The sequence below is a fragment of the Parastagonospora nodorum genome, assembly GCF_000146915.1.
Source record: "Parastagonospora nodorum SN15 chromosome Unknown scaffold_22, whole genome shotgun sequence".
Lineage (NCBI taxonomy): Eukaryota > Fungi > Ascomycota > Dothideomycetes > Pleosporales > Phaeosphaeriaceae > Parastagonospora > Parastagonospora nodorum.
The window spans coordinates 297,522-312,396 of record NW_001884570.1 but is presented as its reverse complement, the minus strand read 5'-3'; the positions used below and the strand labels follow the sequence as shown (position 1 = coordinate 312,396).

At 51.5% G+C, this 14,875-nt stretch overlaps 9 protein-coding genes across 9 annotated transcripts; 5 read left to right on the top strand and 4 right to left on the bottom strand.

The window, feature by feature from the left end:
• Positions 1–473: 473 nt before the first annotated feature.
• SNOG_12419 (hypothetical protein) lies at positions 474–1,000 on the bottom strand (the record flags this gene model as incomplete). The annotated part of the gene is made up of 2 exons (XM_001802590.1): positions 474–767; positions 824–1,000. 2 exons carry the CDS (start codon positions 998–1,000, stop codon positions 474–476), a joined length of 471 nt encoding a protein of 156 aa, XP_001802642.1.
• Positions 1,001–1,996: 996 nt separating this feature from the next.
• On the top strand, positions 1,997–2,872 carry SNOG_12418 (hypothetical protein; the record flags this gene model as incomplete). The annotated part of the gene is made up of 2 exons (XM_001802589.1): positions 1,997–2,646; positions 2,806–2,872. The coding sequence occupies 2 exons, from the start codon at positions 1,997–1,999 to the stop codon at positions 2,870–2,872; spliced, it is 717 nt and encodes a 238-aa protein (XP_001802641.1).
• Positions 2,873–3,443: 571 nt separating this feature from the next.
• SNOG_12417 (hypothetical protein) lies at positions 3,444–4,420 on the top strand (the record flags this gene model as incomplete). Its single annotated transcript, XM_001802588.1, has 2 exons — positions 3,444–4,246; positions 4,267–4,420. The coding sequence occupies 2 exons, from the start codon at positions 3,444–3,446 to the stop codon at positions 4,418–4,420; spliced, it is 957 nt and encodes a 318-aa protein (XP_001802640.1).
• A 670-nt stretch (positions 4,421–5,090) lies between these two features.
• Positions 5,091–5,342, top strand: SNOG_12416 (hypothetical protein; the record flags this gene model as incomplete). Its single annotated transcript, XM_001802587.1, has 2 exons — positions 5,091–5,139; positions 5,176–5,342. 2 exons carry the CDS (start codon positions 5,091–5,093, stop codon positions 5,340–5,342), a joined length of 216 nt encoding a protein of 71 aa, XP_001802639.1.
• A 50-nt stretch (positions 5,343–5,392) lies between these two features.
• Positions 5,393–7,174, top strand: SNOG_12415 (hypothetical protein; the record flags this gene model as incomplete). The annotated part of the gene is made up of 1 exon (XM_001802586.1): positions 5,393–7,174. The coding sequence occupies one exon, from the start codon at positions 5,393–5,395 to the stop codon at positions 7,172–7,174; it is 1,782 nt and encodes a 593-aa protein (XP_001802638.1).
• Positions 7,175–7,445: 271 nt separating this feature from the next.
• Positions 7,446–9,068, top strand: SNOG_12414 (hypothetical protein; the record flags this gene model as incomplete). Its single annotated transcript, XM_001802585.1, has 1 exon — positions 7,446–9,068. One exon carries the CDS (start codon positions 7,446–7,448, stop codon positions 9,066–9,068), a length of 1,623 nt encoding a protein of 540 aa, XP_001802637.1.
• Positions 9,069–9,595: 527 nt separating this feature from the next.
• Positions 9,596–10,584, bottom strand: SNOG_12413 (hypothetical protein; the record flags this gene model as incomplete). Its single annotated transcript, XM_001802584.1, has 2 exons — positions 9,596–9,941; positions 9,998–10,584. The coding sequence occupies 2 exons, from the start codon at positions 10,582–10,584 to the stop codon at positions 9,596–9,598; spliced, it is 933 nt and encodes a 310-aa protein (XP_001802636.1).
• An 811-nt stretch (positions 10,585–11,395) lies between these two features.
• SNOG_12412 (hypothetical protein) lies at positions 11,396–12,943 on the bottom strand (the record flags this gene model as incomplete). The annotated part of the gene is made up of 1 exon (XM_001802583.1): positions 11,396–12,943. One exon carries the CDS (start codon positions 12,941–12,943, stop codon positions 11,396–11,398), a length of 1,548 nt encoding a protein of 515 aa, XP_001802635.1.
• Positions 12,944–13,243: 300 nt separating this feature from the next.
• On the bottom strand, positions 13,244–14,452 carry SNOG_12411 (hypothetical protein; the record flags this gene model as incomplete). The annotated part of the gene is made up of 1 exon (XM_001802582.1): positions 13,244–14,452. The coding sequence occupies one exon, from the start codon at positions 14,450–14,452 to the stop codon at positions 13,244–13,246; it is 1,209 nt and encodes a 402-aa protein (XP_001802634.1).
• Positions 14,453–14,875: the final 423 nt, after the last annotated feature.

Sequence of the window (14,875 nt, the reverse complement as noted above, 5' to 3'; positions counted from 1 at the left end):
TTTCGTCGTGAGGTCAGAACTGATTCTGATGAAGTTGCTTCATCATTTTCAATTACCGTCCAGTTCAACATGTCGTTTATCAACGTATCGACTGCTTAATTATATTTTTCTTTAAGAGAAATTCAAGGTAAAGCAGTCAGTCTACTAAGGTTTGAAGAGAGCTTAATAGCTTATGAGAGCAGTCTACTTAGTTAGCTAATCTGCTCGCTATGCAATTACGTTAGAATATCAAAACTACTCTAACTAACTCCAGAGCCTTGTATCTTAATAACTTCTAGACAGATGTTGATGAATTTTAGACTATTGAATTTGGAGCAAATTTCTGCACAGTACAGCCTCTTCGCAATCTTCGATAGATCGCAAATACTCGAAAGTAGCTCTACTATCATTGTAAAGGATGATGGGGCAACTTCTTAGAGTGCACGTTCCTATTTCTACAGTATCGAGGGCCTCAATCTCGCAAACGAACAACTTTAGAGCTTTTGTTTGAGATAAGGGCCCCAAGGTGACGGCTCATTGTCGCGGAACCACCTTTTCTCATCCTCGGAGTCGGTAGGGGGGATTCTCAAACCATTGATATGTACAAACTCTCGTTCGAGCTCCTCGCCATTGACTTCCCAATCGTAACCCCTGTCTGCAATATGTGGCTTCAAGGCCTCGTGGACGAGTTTCATGAAACGAGTTCTCACAGGGCTCTCGCCGGGAGGGAAGCGCCTGGCGATGTGGCTGAATGTAAGCCTGATGAAAGGCTTCTTTCCTTTCATTGGCTTCCCAGTATATATGATCAGAATATGAGCAGCAATAAAGTCCTGGTGAGACTTACGCATGGGAGTCCGGCTCGAAAAATAGTAGCTGCAGGCATCTCAATGAAGAGGACAACCACATAGAAAGCAGGGAGTCCATAGCGGGTGTATATCGAGGTGATATCCTGCGAGAGCTTTTCTCTCTCTTCAGGTTCTGTGAAGGTACCGGAGGGATAGTAAATTCTCCAGTCAGGCATAGTAGCGGTACTTTTCTGTAAGCAAAAAACTCTTTCTAGGAAATCAAGCTGTTCAGAAAGGATTGCTGTACCTTGGTTTGAACGGCAAGGTGGCTTTATAGCTCGAGAGTGCAATAGAATTATAGAACTTAGCAGCTTCTTGTACTCCGCAAGTCAAGAACAGAATTAGGCCGGGTTCCTCAGACAAAACATTACTGATCAAAATCTCCTATTCCGCCCGAGTCAGTCTTTTGTTTATGTGATTAGTGTCTACGTTAATCGATGCCCTCTTTACCTTAAATCACTGCAATAGGCTGTGTAGGATTGTGCAAGCAATAGATTACATACATTTAACCCAAGATAATGGATTTAATCATAACGTTACCCAGAAAGTCAATCAGGGCGGGGATGCGAATAGCGCCGCTGGATTGGGTTTAATGATTGTTTGAAATGCCTGATGAACCTTGACGAATGCGCTAATGCAAATAGGATACTTTGAAAATAATTGATTATGAAGGAGTCCTCGGCATCTAGTTGATTAGTATTGCAGACGAATTAACACCTCGGCGGTACTATGAGTAATCGATGTCTTGCAACGCAGCGCCGGCCGTACCCTTAGGGTGCCTAGCCGTATCAGAAAACAAAAGTATATACGTATACACTCTCGGAGGATTTATTGTCCCATAAGATTGGCGATATAAAGTAATCGGCCGCAACGCACATTTATGTAGCCTCGGCCCTCGGTTTCAGTCGAGCTGGGTTCCCTTGGTTTACGGCGGCCTGACGGACAGCGTCACGTCATCGGACATTAGAATATTGGGATAGGTACACTATACCGGAACGGCCAAGATATCGATGCGGATCTATACCGGCGAAGAGAAAACACTTTTAAAGGATTACTAACTACCTCGCCGACAGTCCACACTGATAGAAGGCAATAAATTCGCATCTTTCAGTCACGCAACACATCATCCCTTACTTCTTCTCATCGTCTTTTTTATTTCTCGGAAGCCGAATATGCCAGGACTTCGCGTAGCCGTGTATACCGCACCTCCGATTCCATGCGTTGATCACGTATCTGGACAGCCCAACACAACCTGGTCTCCAGAATCATGCACACTAATTTACTCAGAGAGTGAGGCGGTTCTTGTCGACACAGCTATCACTATCGACCAGAACAAAGATCTAATCCAGTGGATCGAAAAGACCGCTCCGGGGCGCAAGCTCTCCTACATTTACATTACGCATGGCCATCCAGACCATTTTTTAGGCATTCCTCAGCTGCTACAACGCTTTCCAGAGGCCATCCCGCTTGCAACAAGAGGCACCATTCAACACATGAAGGACGCTATCGCAGAACCATTTTTCACCAAGACTTGGCTGGCCTTCTTCCCCGGGGATCAACTTTACCGACCACCTCAATTGGCAAACCCGCTGCCAGACAACCAGAAGTTTTTCCTAGAGGGTGTTTGGGAGTTCGAGGCAGTTGAGTGTGGTCATTCTGATACATATGACACAACAATCTTGTGGGTTCCAGCCTTGAAGCTCGCGGTCTGCGGTGACGTTGTGTACGGAGATGTTCACCAGATGCTCTTCGAAGCCAACACACAGGAGAAGCGAGATGAATGGATTCGAGCAATTGAAAAGATTGAAGCGCTCGATCCTATGTATGTCGTCTGCGGCCATCAGAATGCAACCGAAATGCATGGAGTGTGGCACCTTGAAAATACAAAAGAGTACATCCGAGACTTCACGAAGGCTTTAGAGACCAAGCCGCACAATTTCGAGGAACTCTACTCTATCATGATAAAAAAATATCCGCACAGATTTAATCCTATGGTCCTTGGTTGGGGTGTTGCGGGGCAATTCCTTGCTATGAAGGCAAAGGCATAACTCTCCACACTCAAAAAGGTAAATTCTAATATGTAAGTTACTCGAATATAAATTTACTGATTTGTCGCTAAGGGACTAGCAAATCCTCTTGAAGCAATTCAGAAGAATGTGGAAGTTTGAGCGGGAGCGGGCACGATGGATCTGTTACTAGGATATCTAGTAATTCAAAGATTTTTCTGTATGCATTAAGTGTTATTTCGGGCAGTGCATTGTAATTATTACTGCAGGGTTCGCCTTTCTACTGTAACTGCCTAACTTAAAATAGGCGGGAGAATTAGCCTCTAAAACTGCAAGCCTCTAAAAGATAAGTACGACAAATAGCTTTGAGACATTGCACTATAATATTAATTTTACAGAAAATATATTATAGAGAGGCAGAGTATTCTAAGACTCCAAGACTACGTAGATAATATCTATGCCTCATAAAGTAACTAACTATATTATCTAAAGCGAGACTTATTAGTCATAATAGAGAAGAAGATCACCCCCAACTCCACTTGAATAGCTCAAAGCAGTCCTCTCGCACAGACTCAGAGATGACGTCTTTGCACATTCTCTTGGTCTTAACAACATGGTAGACTTTCCCAAGCTGGCTGACAACATGATCGTCGTCTGCTTCGGCACCGAGAGCTGGGTGCGTGACCACGACAAGCTGACCGAGATTGGAATTGCGACCTTCGACTTGCGCGACATGCGCACCTTTAAGAGCCCGGGAATGCATGGCGACAGCTTGCTAAAGCAAGTTTACTTCTACCATGCCCGAATTGAAGAGAACGCCCATGTGATAAACATCAAGTACTGCCCAGGCGATCTGGACTCGAACTGCTTTGGACAGACCCGTTTCGCCAACTCTTCTGATGCCACCAAGATGCTCGAAAGCATTTTCAAGTGGTCATTCGACGCGGAATACCCTGAACTTGGTTTCTGCCCTGTCATTGTCATGGGCCATGCCCTCAGCGGTGATCTCGCCATGCTCTCCCGCACCCTCGGCGTGCATGCCGCCGTCTTCGACACTGTCGTCTCCATTATCGACACACAGCAGCTGTGCCGCGAGACTTGCTCCTGGACCTATCACAACCTGGCTAATCTCCAGAAACTAGTTTCCGAGGCCAATTTTCACTACCGCGATACACATACGGCCTGCAACGATGCCGCCATGACTCTAATCTGTGCAGTGCACATGGTATTGCCATCGGAGCTCAAGACCAATGCTTCCGGCAATTCGACAGATGGAGGTCCACGCACCCGACAAGATGTTGTCGACGAAATCGAGGAGGCTAGTCAGTATCAGGACTGGTCTTGGGGTACTGCATCCGCTGCGGTCGACGAGCCCATGTTCCTGGCAACACAGATTCGACCCCATGCCGTGCCAAGGTGCAGTACAACCACTGTAGTGCCTCCAAGGCTCCGAACCACCGGAAAGCTGCGCGTGGTCATGCGACGAAGAACTGTATCTTCTCTGCAATGCGTGGTCCCGAGGTAGAGGGAGAGGAGGATTCCGTTGATCGAGTAACGAATCGCATGAGCGCGATGAGCTTTGACTATTAGGCCAAACTCGGTAGAGGCGTTATGATGATGCGGTACACTCGCATCGCATGGTTCCAATTTTCTCCAATTTCTTTTCTACAGTGCCCTTTACCATGTTGCTTGTAGCGGCGACTTTTGAACATAGCTCAAATTTCCCTCTCATCCACAGAACATAAAGTAGATCTTCGCAGCTAGTCTTGAGGATAAAACATCATTTATCCACTCTCACATAGAGTAAGTGACCTTATTTCTGTTTATGCTCGTTTGAGACCTATGCTTACCAATAGCGTTAAATGTGAAGTTCTGAGTTTCGCGAATGCACATCATGATGTGCTTTGAGTCTCGACATTTGTGTGGATTTTACGTCACAGACACTATGAATTTGGAGTTGGCTGAACAGCTGCGAATACAGTGCGATTGGATTTGCCCCATCCATGTACCTTCTCTAGACACGGGTCATTGACTAAGTGTCAGCGGCAACATGATGAACAATTGCATGTAATTGTACCACTACCTGATCTCCTGCGTACACCCTTGATTTCCCAACTTCATCCATGATCTAGGCCTCTAGCCGGTGATGTAGTGATATCGAGAATGATATATCTTGGTCCTCGTGATCCACTGCAGCTCGACCTAGAAAACCGTCCGCTATTGTCAATATTCTTGACTTTGATCAGGGAACTCCTCTGCAATGCGGGCCGCGGCGGGCGGGAGAGGCCCTTCACTATGCGTGCCGTCGTGTGCGTTTGTTGCGTCGAAAAAATCTACGCGCACAGTCTCTTTCACTTTGTCTATCGCGCAACTCCCGCTCGCTTGTTATTTGTCCCCTACCCGCAACCATAAGGGCTCACTTTGCCAGCGCAACACCCCCATCTCTCGCCTACAAGCCGCGCAAGAGCTCAACTACGGCCAAGTCTTCAACCAACGACATCTTGGGGCTTAAGCACGGAAAAGACGCTGTATAACATCCGCAAACAGGTACCGACTGCCATCATGGCCGATCCAGATGTGCCCACACCATTTGAGGTGATCAAGGACCGCTTCTCAAAACATAGCGACTTCAAAGTGCTCAGCCATTGTCTCGGCATCACGACCATCAACATGGGCTATAGCGAAGACCCAGAGATCTCTCGCATCCGCAACATCGCAGAGCAGCTGGCCCGGCATACGGTCGTGATCTGTCTTGACACGGAGCACTGGACCCTGAATAGTGACGAGATGACAGAGATTGGAATTGTCGTCCTACATTCTCAAGATGTGGCTCCGGTCTCGCGCGCAGGAGAATTCGGTGACCACGGCTTCAACATCTTGGAGCAGGCCAACTTCCACTTCTTGCGCCTGAAGGAGAAGACGCATCTACCCACATCCAACGTTAAGTCGCGAGGCCCCGACGGCAACTCGTTCGGCTACGCCCGCTTCGTCACATTCGCTGAGGCTCGTTCCATCCTCTGGGATCTTATGGTTCAGCCCATCGACCATGTACCATCACTACATGGGTACAACCGGCCTATTGTCCTAATGGGCCACTCTGTCGGCCACGATCGAGAGCACCTCAACGGAAAAGATTTGGGTTTCGATATAGACTCTCCCGGTACTGTCGCTCGTGTCATTGATACGCAGCAGATCACCTTGGATAGCAAGCACTGGTTTGGCTGCAAGGATCCAATCGGCCTGAGGACACTGGTTCAGAAGTTGGAGTTCCATCATACCAACTCGCACACAGCCGCGAACGATGCGGCCCGTACTTTCATATCTGGAGTGCTGATGGTCCTGCCAAAGAAAGCTCGTCAGAACTGTCGCCGCAACACGCAAAAGGTCGTCTACGACCTCGAGACCAGCAGCCGCGAGAACTTCGTCCCGCTTGGAGGTGTCGCTCTGTATTGCGGCATGTGCGGAGAAGACGGCCACATGGGAGATCAAGACTGCATGACGCTCGGAAAGCTACGTCGCACTGGTCCATGCCCAGAGTGCATGTCTCGCGGATTCGACATCGAGGCCAAGTTCCACATCGAAGCCCATTGCCCCATTATCCGTGATGAAGTCGCGGCCGAACGCCTCGCCTGGTACAAGGGCCAGCCGGCGGAGTGGAAGCCCAAGTATCCCTTCGTCAGCAATGGTCGCCTGCAAGCCTTCGCTCCGAACTCGCCTACGCCTATACCCGCCTCTGACGAGGAGATAGCCACGCGCCGAGCTTATTACGACAAGCAAAAGGGCTCCAGTGTGTTTGAGGAGCGATTCGTCTGGATCGGTCGTTCGTTCCAGAATTCGCCTCTTGCCGACCAGGGACCGCCTCCTGGACAGAAAGTTCGTAGGCAATACCCGCCAGTGCCTGCCTTCCCGTCCACTCCTCCGCCTACAAATGCAATGCCTATGCGTCTGGGCGGTCCTTCACTACGTGGAGACTACATTGATCGGCGCCCATACGGCAGCAACATGGGTAGTCGTGGGTATACACAGCCCTCGTACCAGGACTATGCTGTCCAGCCGTATGCTCCTCACAGCAACTATGTCAACTTCTCTGGGGATAGTAGCCCGTATTACTACCCAGCATCCCCCTTTTATCCTGGCTATGGCAACTTCCGGCCGACTGGTGGTTTCAACAACTACCAGCCTGGTCCTTATCAGGGTGACTTCAACAACCAGCCCTTTCATGATGGTGCAGGCTATGGAGTCTACCCTGACTCATACCGACATGGTCGTGGTAGCAGCCGTGGTCGTGGTAATGGTCGCGCTCGAGGCGATGGCCGTGGCAGGGCTGGTTACCAGCAGGGATAAGTGGACGATGAAGGGCGGAGGTAGAATGTTGATAGGAGCTCTGGAAGAAGCATGATGGTCTTTGATAGATGTGAAATGGCGTGTGTGCTTGTAACCAATGCTTCCGGGGTTCCTGGGAAGGTTCTTCTAGATGGCGTTTGGTGATAAGGCGCAGGTACAGGGCACTTGGAAAGACGTGTTGAAGACTGCGGGACTGCGGATAGATGGGAATGAATATGACACGAGACAGTGAAATGAAAGAGAAAATACCACAATCTTCCGAAACTATGTGATGACTGTTCACCAAGGCCGTATCTTTCACTTCTCAGAGTCCCACCCGATCTACATCGTCACCACCGAGCTCTCTACCTCTTACGATAAACAAGTCACCACCGACCTTCCAAGCTCTTATGATAGACAACTCACCACTAGAACTGCCCATCAACCCGAACCTCAACTGACGACACGCTTGCTTATCAAGCGCGCCATGTCTGCAAGTTATGCTACAATCACGTCCACCCCGAAACCTCTCCCGACACCTAAAGAACGCTATGACGCCCTCATCGCCACCTATGCCGCCAAACCCCTCCGGCTCGTCACGCTCGAAGTCCTCGGTATGCTTGACACTCCTCTCTGCGCCGAAGATTCACCCGCGCTCCCGCTCGTCGAGCACTGCGTCGTCGTTACCGTAGACACGGAAGCATGGACCGCAAACACAGACCAGATGACAGAGATAGGAATCGTGATCGCGGAGTACAAAGACGGGAAAGAAATTGGCGCGGAGATTGGAGACTACGCTGAGAACGTCATGAAGAAGATGAAGTATCACCACCTGCGCATCTGTGAGAATGCTCATCTCAAGACAACTTCGCCTTGGATGCGCGGACCAGAAGGCAATCGCTTCGGACAATCGCGCTTCGTGACCTTCGCCGAGGCGCGCAGGATCCTGGACAGAATCCTCAACCAGCCCATCATCTCTGATGACCCAGACCTCGCAGGCCTGAAGCGCCCCATCATCCTCGTCGGCCATACGCTCGATCACGACACGGAGCACATGCAGTCCACCGGGCTAAACTACGACTTCACCCAGCACGCCACCATCGTCGCGGAAATCGACACGCAGAAACTCGTGCGCGAGCTGTCCGCCTGGACCGCCCCGGATTTCCCCGGCAACAAAATCGGCCTCGACGTCCTGTGCGAACAAGTCTTCAACTTCGCGCACGAAGACCCACATACCGCGCTCAACGACGCCGCGCGCACCATCTTCTGCGCTGTCAACCTCGCGCTAAGGAATTGGATGGCGGGCAGGAGGCGAAATATGGCCAAGACGATGCAAGCTGTCGCTACGGAAATCGAGGAGTACTCACAAGACAACTTCGCGTCGGCGTGGGGCAGTGTGGCATTTTGTACGCGCTGCGGCGGCCGCGATCACACAAACATCCTCCAACAATGTGCAGCGCCAGTGTACTGTCTGGCCTGCGAGCGCTTCGGCGACACGGAGACGCATGTCCGCAGCCACACGGAGCGGTTCTGCGTACACGTCGCTGAGTTCATCGGGTGGAAGCGCCGCGTAATCGACGCGCGACGGAAGATCAATTACCTGCCTGCTGGGCCGCCAGAGGGCTCGCATCCCCCGTCGAAGTGGCGTGGTATCTGGCCGATGGAATCGCCTGAGGATGTGCTGGTACCAGAGCGGGCGGCGACGCCGCCGCCAGGTGACTTCGTGCGGAAGCCGAGTGATTTTGAGCCGGTGAGGCCGGTGGGGGAGAAGGGGGTTAAGGTTGCGACGATGCAGTCGAATGCGAGGGAAAGGGCGGAGAAGGAGAAGAGGGTTGGGAAGCATGTTGTCAGGTCTGTGGGGGTGAAGAAGGATGGGTGGAAGGCGGATGATGCGTGGAATGGGACGGCATGGTAGGCAGATGGAGGAGTTTGGGAGTTTTGATTGATACATGGTCTTTTGAAACTGACAGATGGATGGGTGTTGGACATTTTCGGTTACTGCTTTCCTGGGACTCGCCTGCACCGTCTCCGTACTCTGGACATTTTACTGTTTCAAAATTCATGACTTGTACACAACGACGCGAGAGTAGGACGAACGTTTCTTCTTGAATCTAGAATGGACGACGCTGATGAGATTGTATTGACCTGGGATGTTGTCAGAAAAGGGGACGTCGGCCTCAAATCTTGGCGCATCCGATCAAGCTACCGCTAGTTGCCGGCTGAGGCTTCGCACTTTATAATCTGACATCCGGGGTGACGACAGCGGGGTGCATGCTTCATCACAATGACCAGGAAATTGGAACATCTGGCTTATAGATTATGCCAACGATTACGATTAATTCTCACTTTTCAGCCGCGAGGCCATCTATAGACTCCATCGCGATGCACACCCAAAAGGCCGTGAAATGCAAATCGCCAATGCAATCATGATTCTCATATAATCTAGCACTTCAAGTCGAAGTAAGGGGTGTTGTTCTCGAGCGGTGTAAGAGCGAACGACAGGTCGGTTTGAGCCGAGTTGGCGTCCTTCAGGGTGTACCAGAAAACGTTGCGGGTGCCGAAAAGCGAGCAGCCAACCTCGCTGTAGTAGCGCCTGGAGTTCTCGAGGGAGGCTACAGCAGAGCCGGAGACGGGGCCCTTGTGGGGCCAGCCAGTCTCGGTGACCCAGACGGGCTTTCCTCCAGACACAGCCTCGGTCTGTCCGAGACCGGCGTAGAAGTTCTCGCGGGCCTGCTCGATGGCGTTGGGGCGGGTGGTCTCGAAGTATGGGAAGGAGTTGTGGCCGAGCCTAGGATCATAGGTTAACACTATGTAGATGATGCAAATAGCGGTTATGTAACTTACCAGTTCACGGTGTTGGCAACACCGCGGTTCTCGGGCAGGACCCAGGCGGTGAAGGTGTCGACGTGACCGATGGGCTTGCTCTCAAGAGCAGATCCCCTGATCCAGTCGCGCATCCAGCCAATGTATCCCTCAATCTCAGGACCAGTGGCTCCTGGACCAGCGTTGTTCGCAACACCCTGGGGGCTGCTGCGGTACAGGTCCTCGGAACCGACGCTGATACCGATGATGCGGTCGGTGAAGGCACTGCCGAGCTCCCTTGCTCCACGGATGAGGGCGTTGAGCTCGTTCTCGTACGCACCGCGACCGGCCGAGGCCCAGAGGCCTACAAGGACCTTTGTGTCGGTGTCGATGGCAGCCTGGAAGGCTGAGATGGGGTCTGAGGCAGTGCCGCACTGGATGGAAGTGTAGAGACGGGCGGTCGTGAAGCCAGACGCTCCGGGAAGACTCTTCGCTTCATTGAAGAAGCGAACAAAGTCGTTGTAACCACGGCATGAACCATCAGCGTTGGTCGCACCGTAGTTGAAGCCCTTGCTCTGCGCAACGGCGGTAGACGCCAGAGCGAGGATTGATGCTGCCTTAGCCCACATATTGAAGAGTTAAAAAAATTAAAGTATATTAATTAACGTTTACTGTGAAGCAGACAATGAAGCAGCTGGTATCCCAAGTTCAGACGGAAATGCAGTACTTAAGAAGATCGTGAAAAATATAATAATAGAACACTTATTTGCCCCTGCGCATCATCGCTTCCTGCATTGATAGCGCATGCCAACCTTGAAGTGACGTGGATGAGGCTCGTACTTTCCGAACCAAGATGTAAACTGTGGAGCGCCAAGCTGCCAATACATGGGCCGGTCCTCAGGCAGACCTCTCACCGTTCTAGACTTGTCCGTGGGGTGACGTTGAGATGCAGCTGGTAAGGAGTCCGTTCGTGCGCGATGCGACATTGCCCAGGCGGGACGGCCTGCGTGCGCGGCCTCAATAGAACAGCTCCGTCCGCCAGCGCACTGGAATGCACAAACGAGATGCTTTAGGTGCGTGCATGTTGTGTTCTTTTTTTCGATCAGGGCTGGTTGTTCGAGACGCACTGCAATTACAGGAGCCCCTGTCAAGGACGTTGTTGTCGTCCGGACTGGCATGAAGTGGCAAAGGTCATAGCGCTGAGGAAATCTCGCGGCCCGAGGATGTTCCTGTCCCGCGCTATGTTTATCGCAGCACGACCGCACTGAAGATCACAAAACAGTGCATCTGAACAAAAGTCACTGGGATGTACTGTGAACAGTGACAGGTTCAGGTTGTAAGCTCGCGAGGTTAGTTATAGAGCAATCACAGTAGGAATCTACATCTAAAAAGTTTGGATAATGTAGTTCATTCCGATCATGAGCAACGTGATGGTGCTCTCTATACACCATCCTCAACATCCTCTCCCACTTTCTTGCAATACTCGCGGAGTACCCTAGCTAGTTTTGCCCTCCCGTCTTTCCTTTCAAACACCTGCGCATGATCGACAGTTGGCCACCAAACAGTCTCTACACCTGAGCCATGCCACTCATGCTCCTTCCACTTCCTGTCTTCGCTCTTGAGATCAACGCCACTGATGTATTTCCCAACAGTCTCCGTGTCGACAATTAGATCTCTGCCGCCAAGACTGATGGTAACATCACGGCCCCGCAGATCCTCTTTCCACAGCAGATTGTGGGCCCAGAAGAAGTGGCGCGCCAGGGTATGAGCGACCATCATATCGCACGAAGCAAAGTAGTAGAGTTGATGTTCGTTCGTGGCCCGTGGTTGACGTGCGGTGAAGTTGTATGCGACGTCGGGGAGGTGCAGCAAGAACGTGACGGGATCGACGAATAGCATCGGACCAATCTTAGGTGCGGTTGTTGGATCCTGGAGGAGATGTGTCGACACAACAGACCCGTAGGAATGCGATGCCAGCACAACCTTGTCGAATCCGTGGCGCGTCAGGATGATATTGATCTGCCGGCATATCTCGTCGTGGTCCAGGATAGGCCCTGTAATGCGGAAGCTGATGGGCATGAGCTCGACAGCGATGATGCCGATGTCTCCATCCTCTGTGCCTTGTGGGTCGTACTTGTTTATCTCGTCGAAGAATCTCGCGTATGGGTATAGGCCGATGCCGATGCCGTGGATGAAGAGGATCGGGAGACGTTTTCGTGACGTATGCGGGCGGTACCAGTAGCTGAGATCTGGCGCGGACGAGATATGGCGGGTGAATAGGCTCGCAGGTCGAGGCGGGAAGATGGAGAGTGCGGAGCGTAGATGCGTGCGGTACAACGTGAAGCCTGTGTATCGCAGATGTGCTGCGGTGAACGTGTCCACCAGCATGACAATCATGTACCATATAACCGGCCGATGTGACATGTTGACAGAATCCACCGTCAATCGCATGCACTTCGCGCTGCCCTTGCCAGGCTCCAGTTTCCTGCCGAGCAACGTCTCAATGCCGTCCACATAGCTGTCAAGCTCTTCTTCCTCTTCTCTGCACTCGTCTGGATGTTCCTGCATCCTCTGCGACTTGTCCTCCTCTGTCTCTTCGCCCCGGTTCATCAGCGCCCATTCGTAGAACTCGCGCACATTGTCCCGTCGAACATCGCTCGGTCTCGCACCAAGGAACCAGCGGCTAACAAAGTACTCGGGGTGCGGCACCCTATCCCAGCATTTCCAGAACAGCTCCTTCCTCTCTTCCTTGCTGAGCGCGGGTGGGTGTTTGGCTGCGGTTTGGAGTGCGCGCTTGCGGGGAATGAAGACGCCAACCCAGAAGAGCGTCTCGATGAGCGCCCAGACAAGCAGGAAGCGGCGGAATGGGGTATGCGGAGGTTCAGCAATACTGAAGGATACGATGAAGATGCAGATCGGCGTCACAGCTTGCAGGGCGAGGATGACGGTGCGTATAAACACGTAGTTGGGTATTGTGTGGTCTAACATTTTGCTGAAGAAAATTGCATTCACTTGAAGCAGTCGCTCAAGTGTAGTTTGAATATTTCTCAGCCGCAGCCCCTCGATATAGGCGGGCGCAACAGGATGGGCGCTGCTGTAACAGGCATGTTGGTGTTGTTGAATGGTTGAATCGGCTGTGTTCCGGCATCTGGCCTGACCAGGTGACGTAATCCCTCGCAATCTTACCTACATGGGTGGTACGCCGCGGTTCACCTTCACCACCAACATCAACTCCATCATGTGAAAATGCGATTTTCTTGTGGTATCAGAGCCTACTGTTACACGCCCTCATCCTGTTCGCATAACCTCCTCCAACCACGGATACACAATTGAGTTCGCCTCCGGGTATCCCATGTGTGCCCTTCCTTGTACAAACCGCATCTCCTTCGGACTCCCATACTCTGCCAACACCATGCTATCTTCGATCGGCATGCAGCCATCCAGCGTACCATTGATCAACAGCATCCTGCAACTCTTCATCCCTTGACCGACAACAGCAACCTCTTCACCCTTTGCGCTAATCATGCTAAACTCATCCTGACACTTTTCCTTCATCTCTTCAAACGACTCATACCCATACTTTTGCGTATATGCACGCTCCAGTCCGAATGGATACTCATGCTTACCTACCTGCTCCAACCACTCACGTCCAATGTAGTGATGTACACCAGCGCCGTGACCGACACTCCCAATCAACTTCTCGCGATGCGTATGCGCGAGACGAATGGCGTAGTATCCACCCGCACTCAAGCCCCATGCGACGACTTTCCTCTCATCCAGATATGGCGTATCCTGGATGAAGTCGAATATCGAACCAAAGAGGCGATCGGGTGATAACGGATCGCGCTTGTTCGCAGGACAATCGACTGTCGTGCCAGGGATGTCGCAGATAACGCAAGCCCAACCCCGATCGAGGAATTCTTGCGAGCGTTCCGTGTTGTCGGGGCGGTGACCATCAAGGCCAGTGATAAGAAGGATGGTTGAAAACGGACCGTTGCCTGATGGTTTGCGGATGTACAGTGGGATTTTGGATGCGTCGCCATTTGCGGCGTGCTTGTGCGGTATGGTGATCTCGGAGATGGGATGGCTCCAGAGCTTCGATCCTCTCATGTATACTTCTTTTTGCTCCTCAAACACTCGCGCCTTGAGCTGAGTGCCGATGTAGGGAAATCTGGCCAATCTATATACAGCATTGGCGTTGAGGTAGAGCTTCTTCCTCGTCTCAACATCTTTTGCTTCATCGTCTGCCTCCTTCACTAGGCGTTGTGCAGTGGGTACGAACGCATTTGTATACGCATTATCATATGGGTCGTTGATATTGTTCTCGATCAAGTGATTGAAAACCGGCTCGAAGTCTTCGAACTTCCCATCGTGGAACGGATACACACCCTTCGTGCATGGGAACTTCCAACGTTGTTCCCAGAGCTTTTGGATACTGCCGCCGTGGCCGTAGTCCTTGGTGAACAGGTCTCCGAGGATCCAGTTTCCGTTTGGCATGGCTGAAGTATCGATCAATGTGCAATGCTGTGTAAGTGGTTCAGATGCTTCGGCCACTACATATATCTGATGGGACACGACTTCGGCAATGGCGGGGCCGATGCCGTGAACTGCGAGTCTCACATTACGGCTTGATCGGACCCCATTGTGTCGTATGGCTACTAGCGAGGGTCATCTCAGCGTATACGAAACTTAGAAGCTTAAGTCTGCGCTTTGATATTCGACTTCCGCTGGTAGGTAGACGTGAACAAATAGGCTCGCGAGCGCCGCGTCTGCGTTGGCTTCCCCCATTCGGTAACAAGCTGCCATGCATGAGATTTCGGTCAATTATGCTGGAAGACTACATTGATGCCTGTGGCTGTCGATGCAGATATTGAGATGTGTGAGGACAAGGTCGCGACTCCCCGAACGAGGGACGTAACC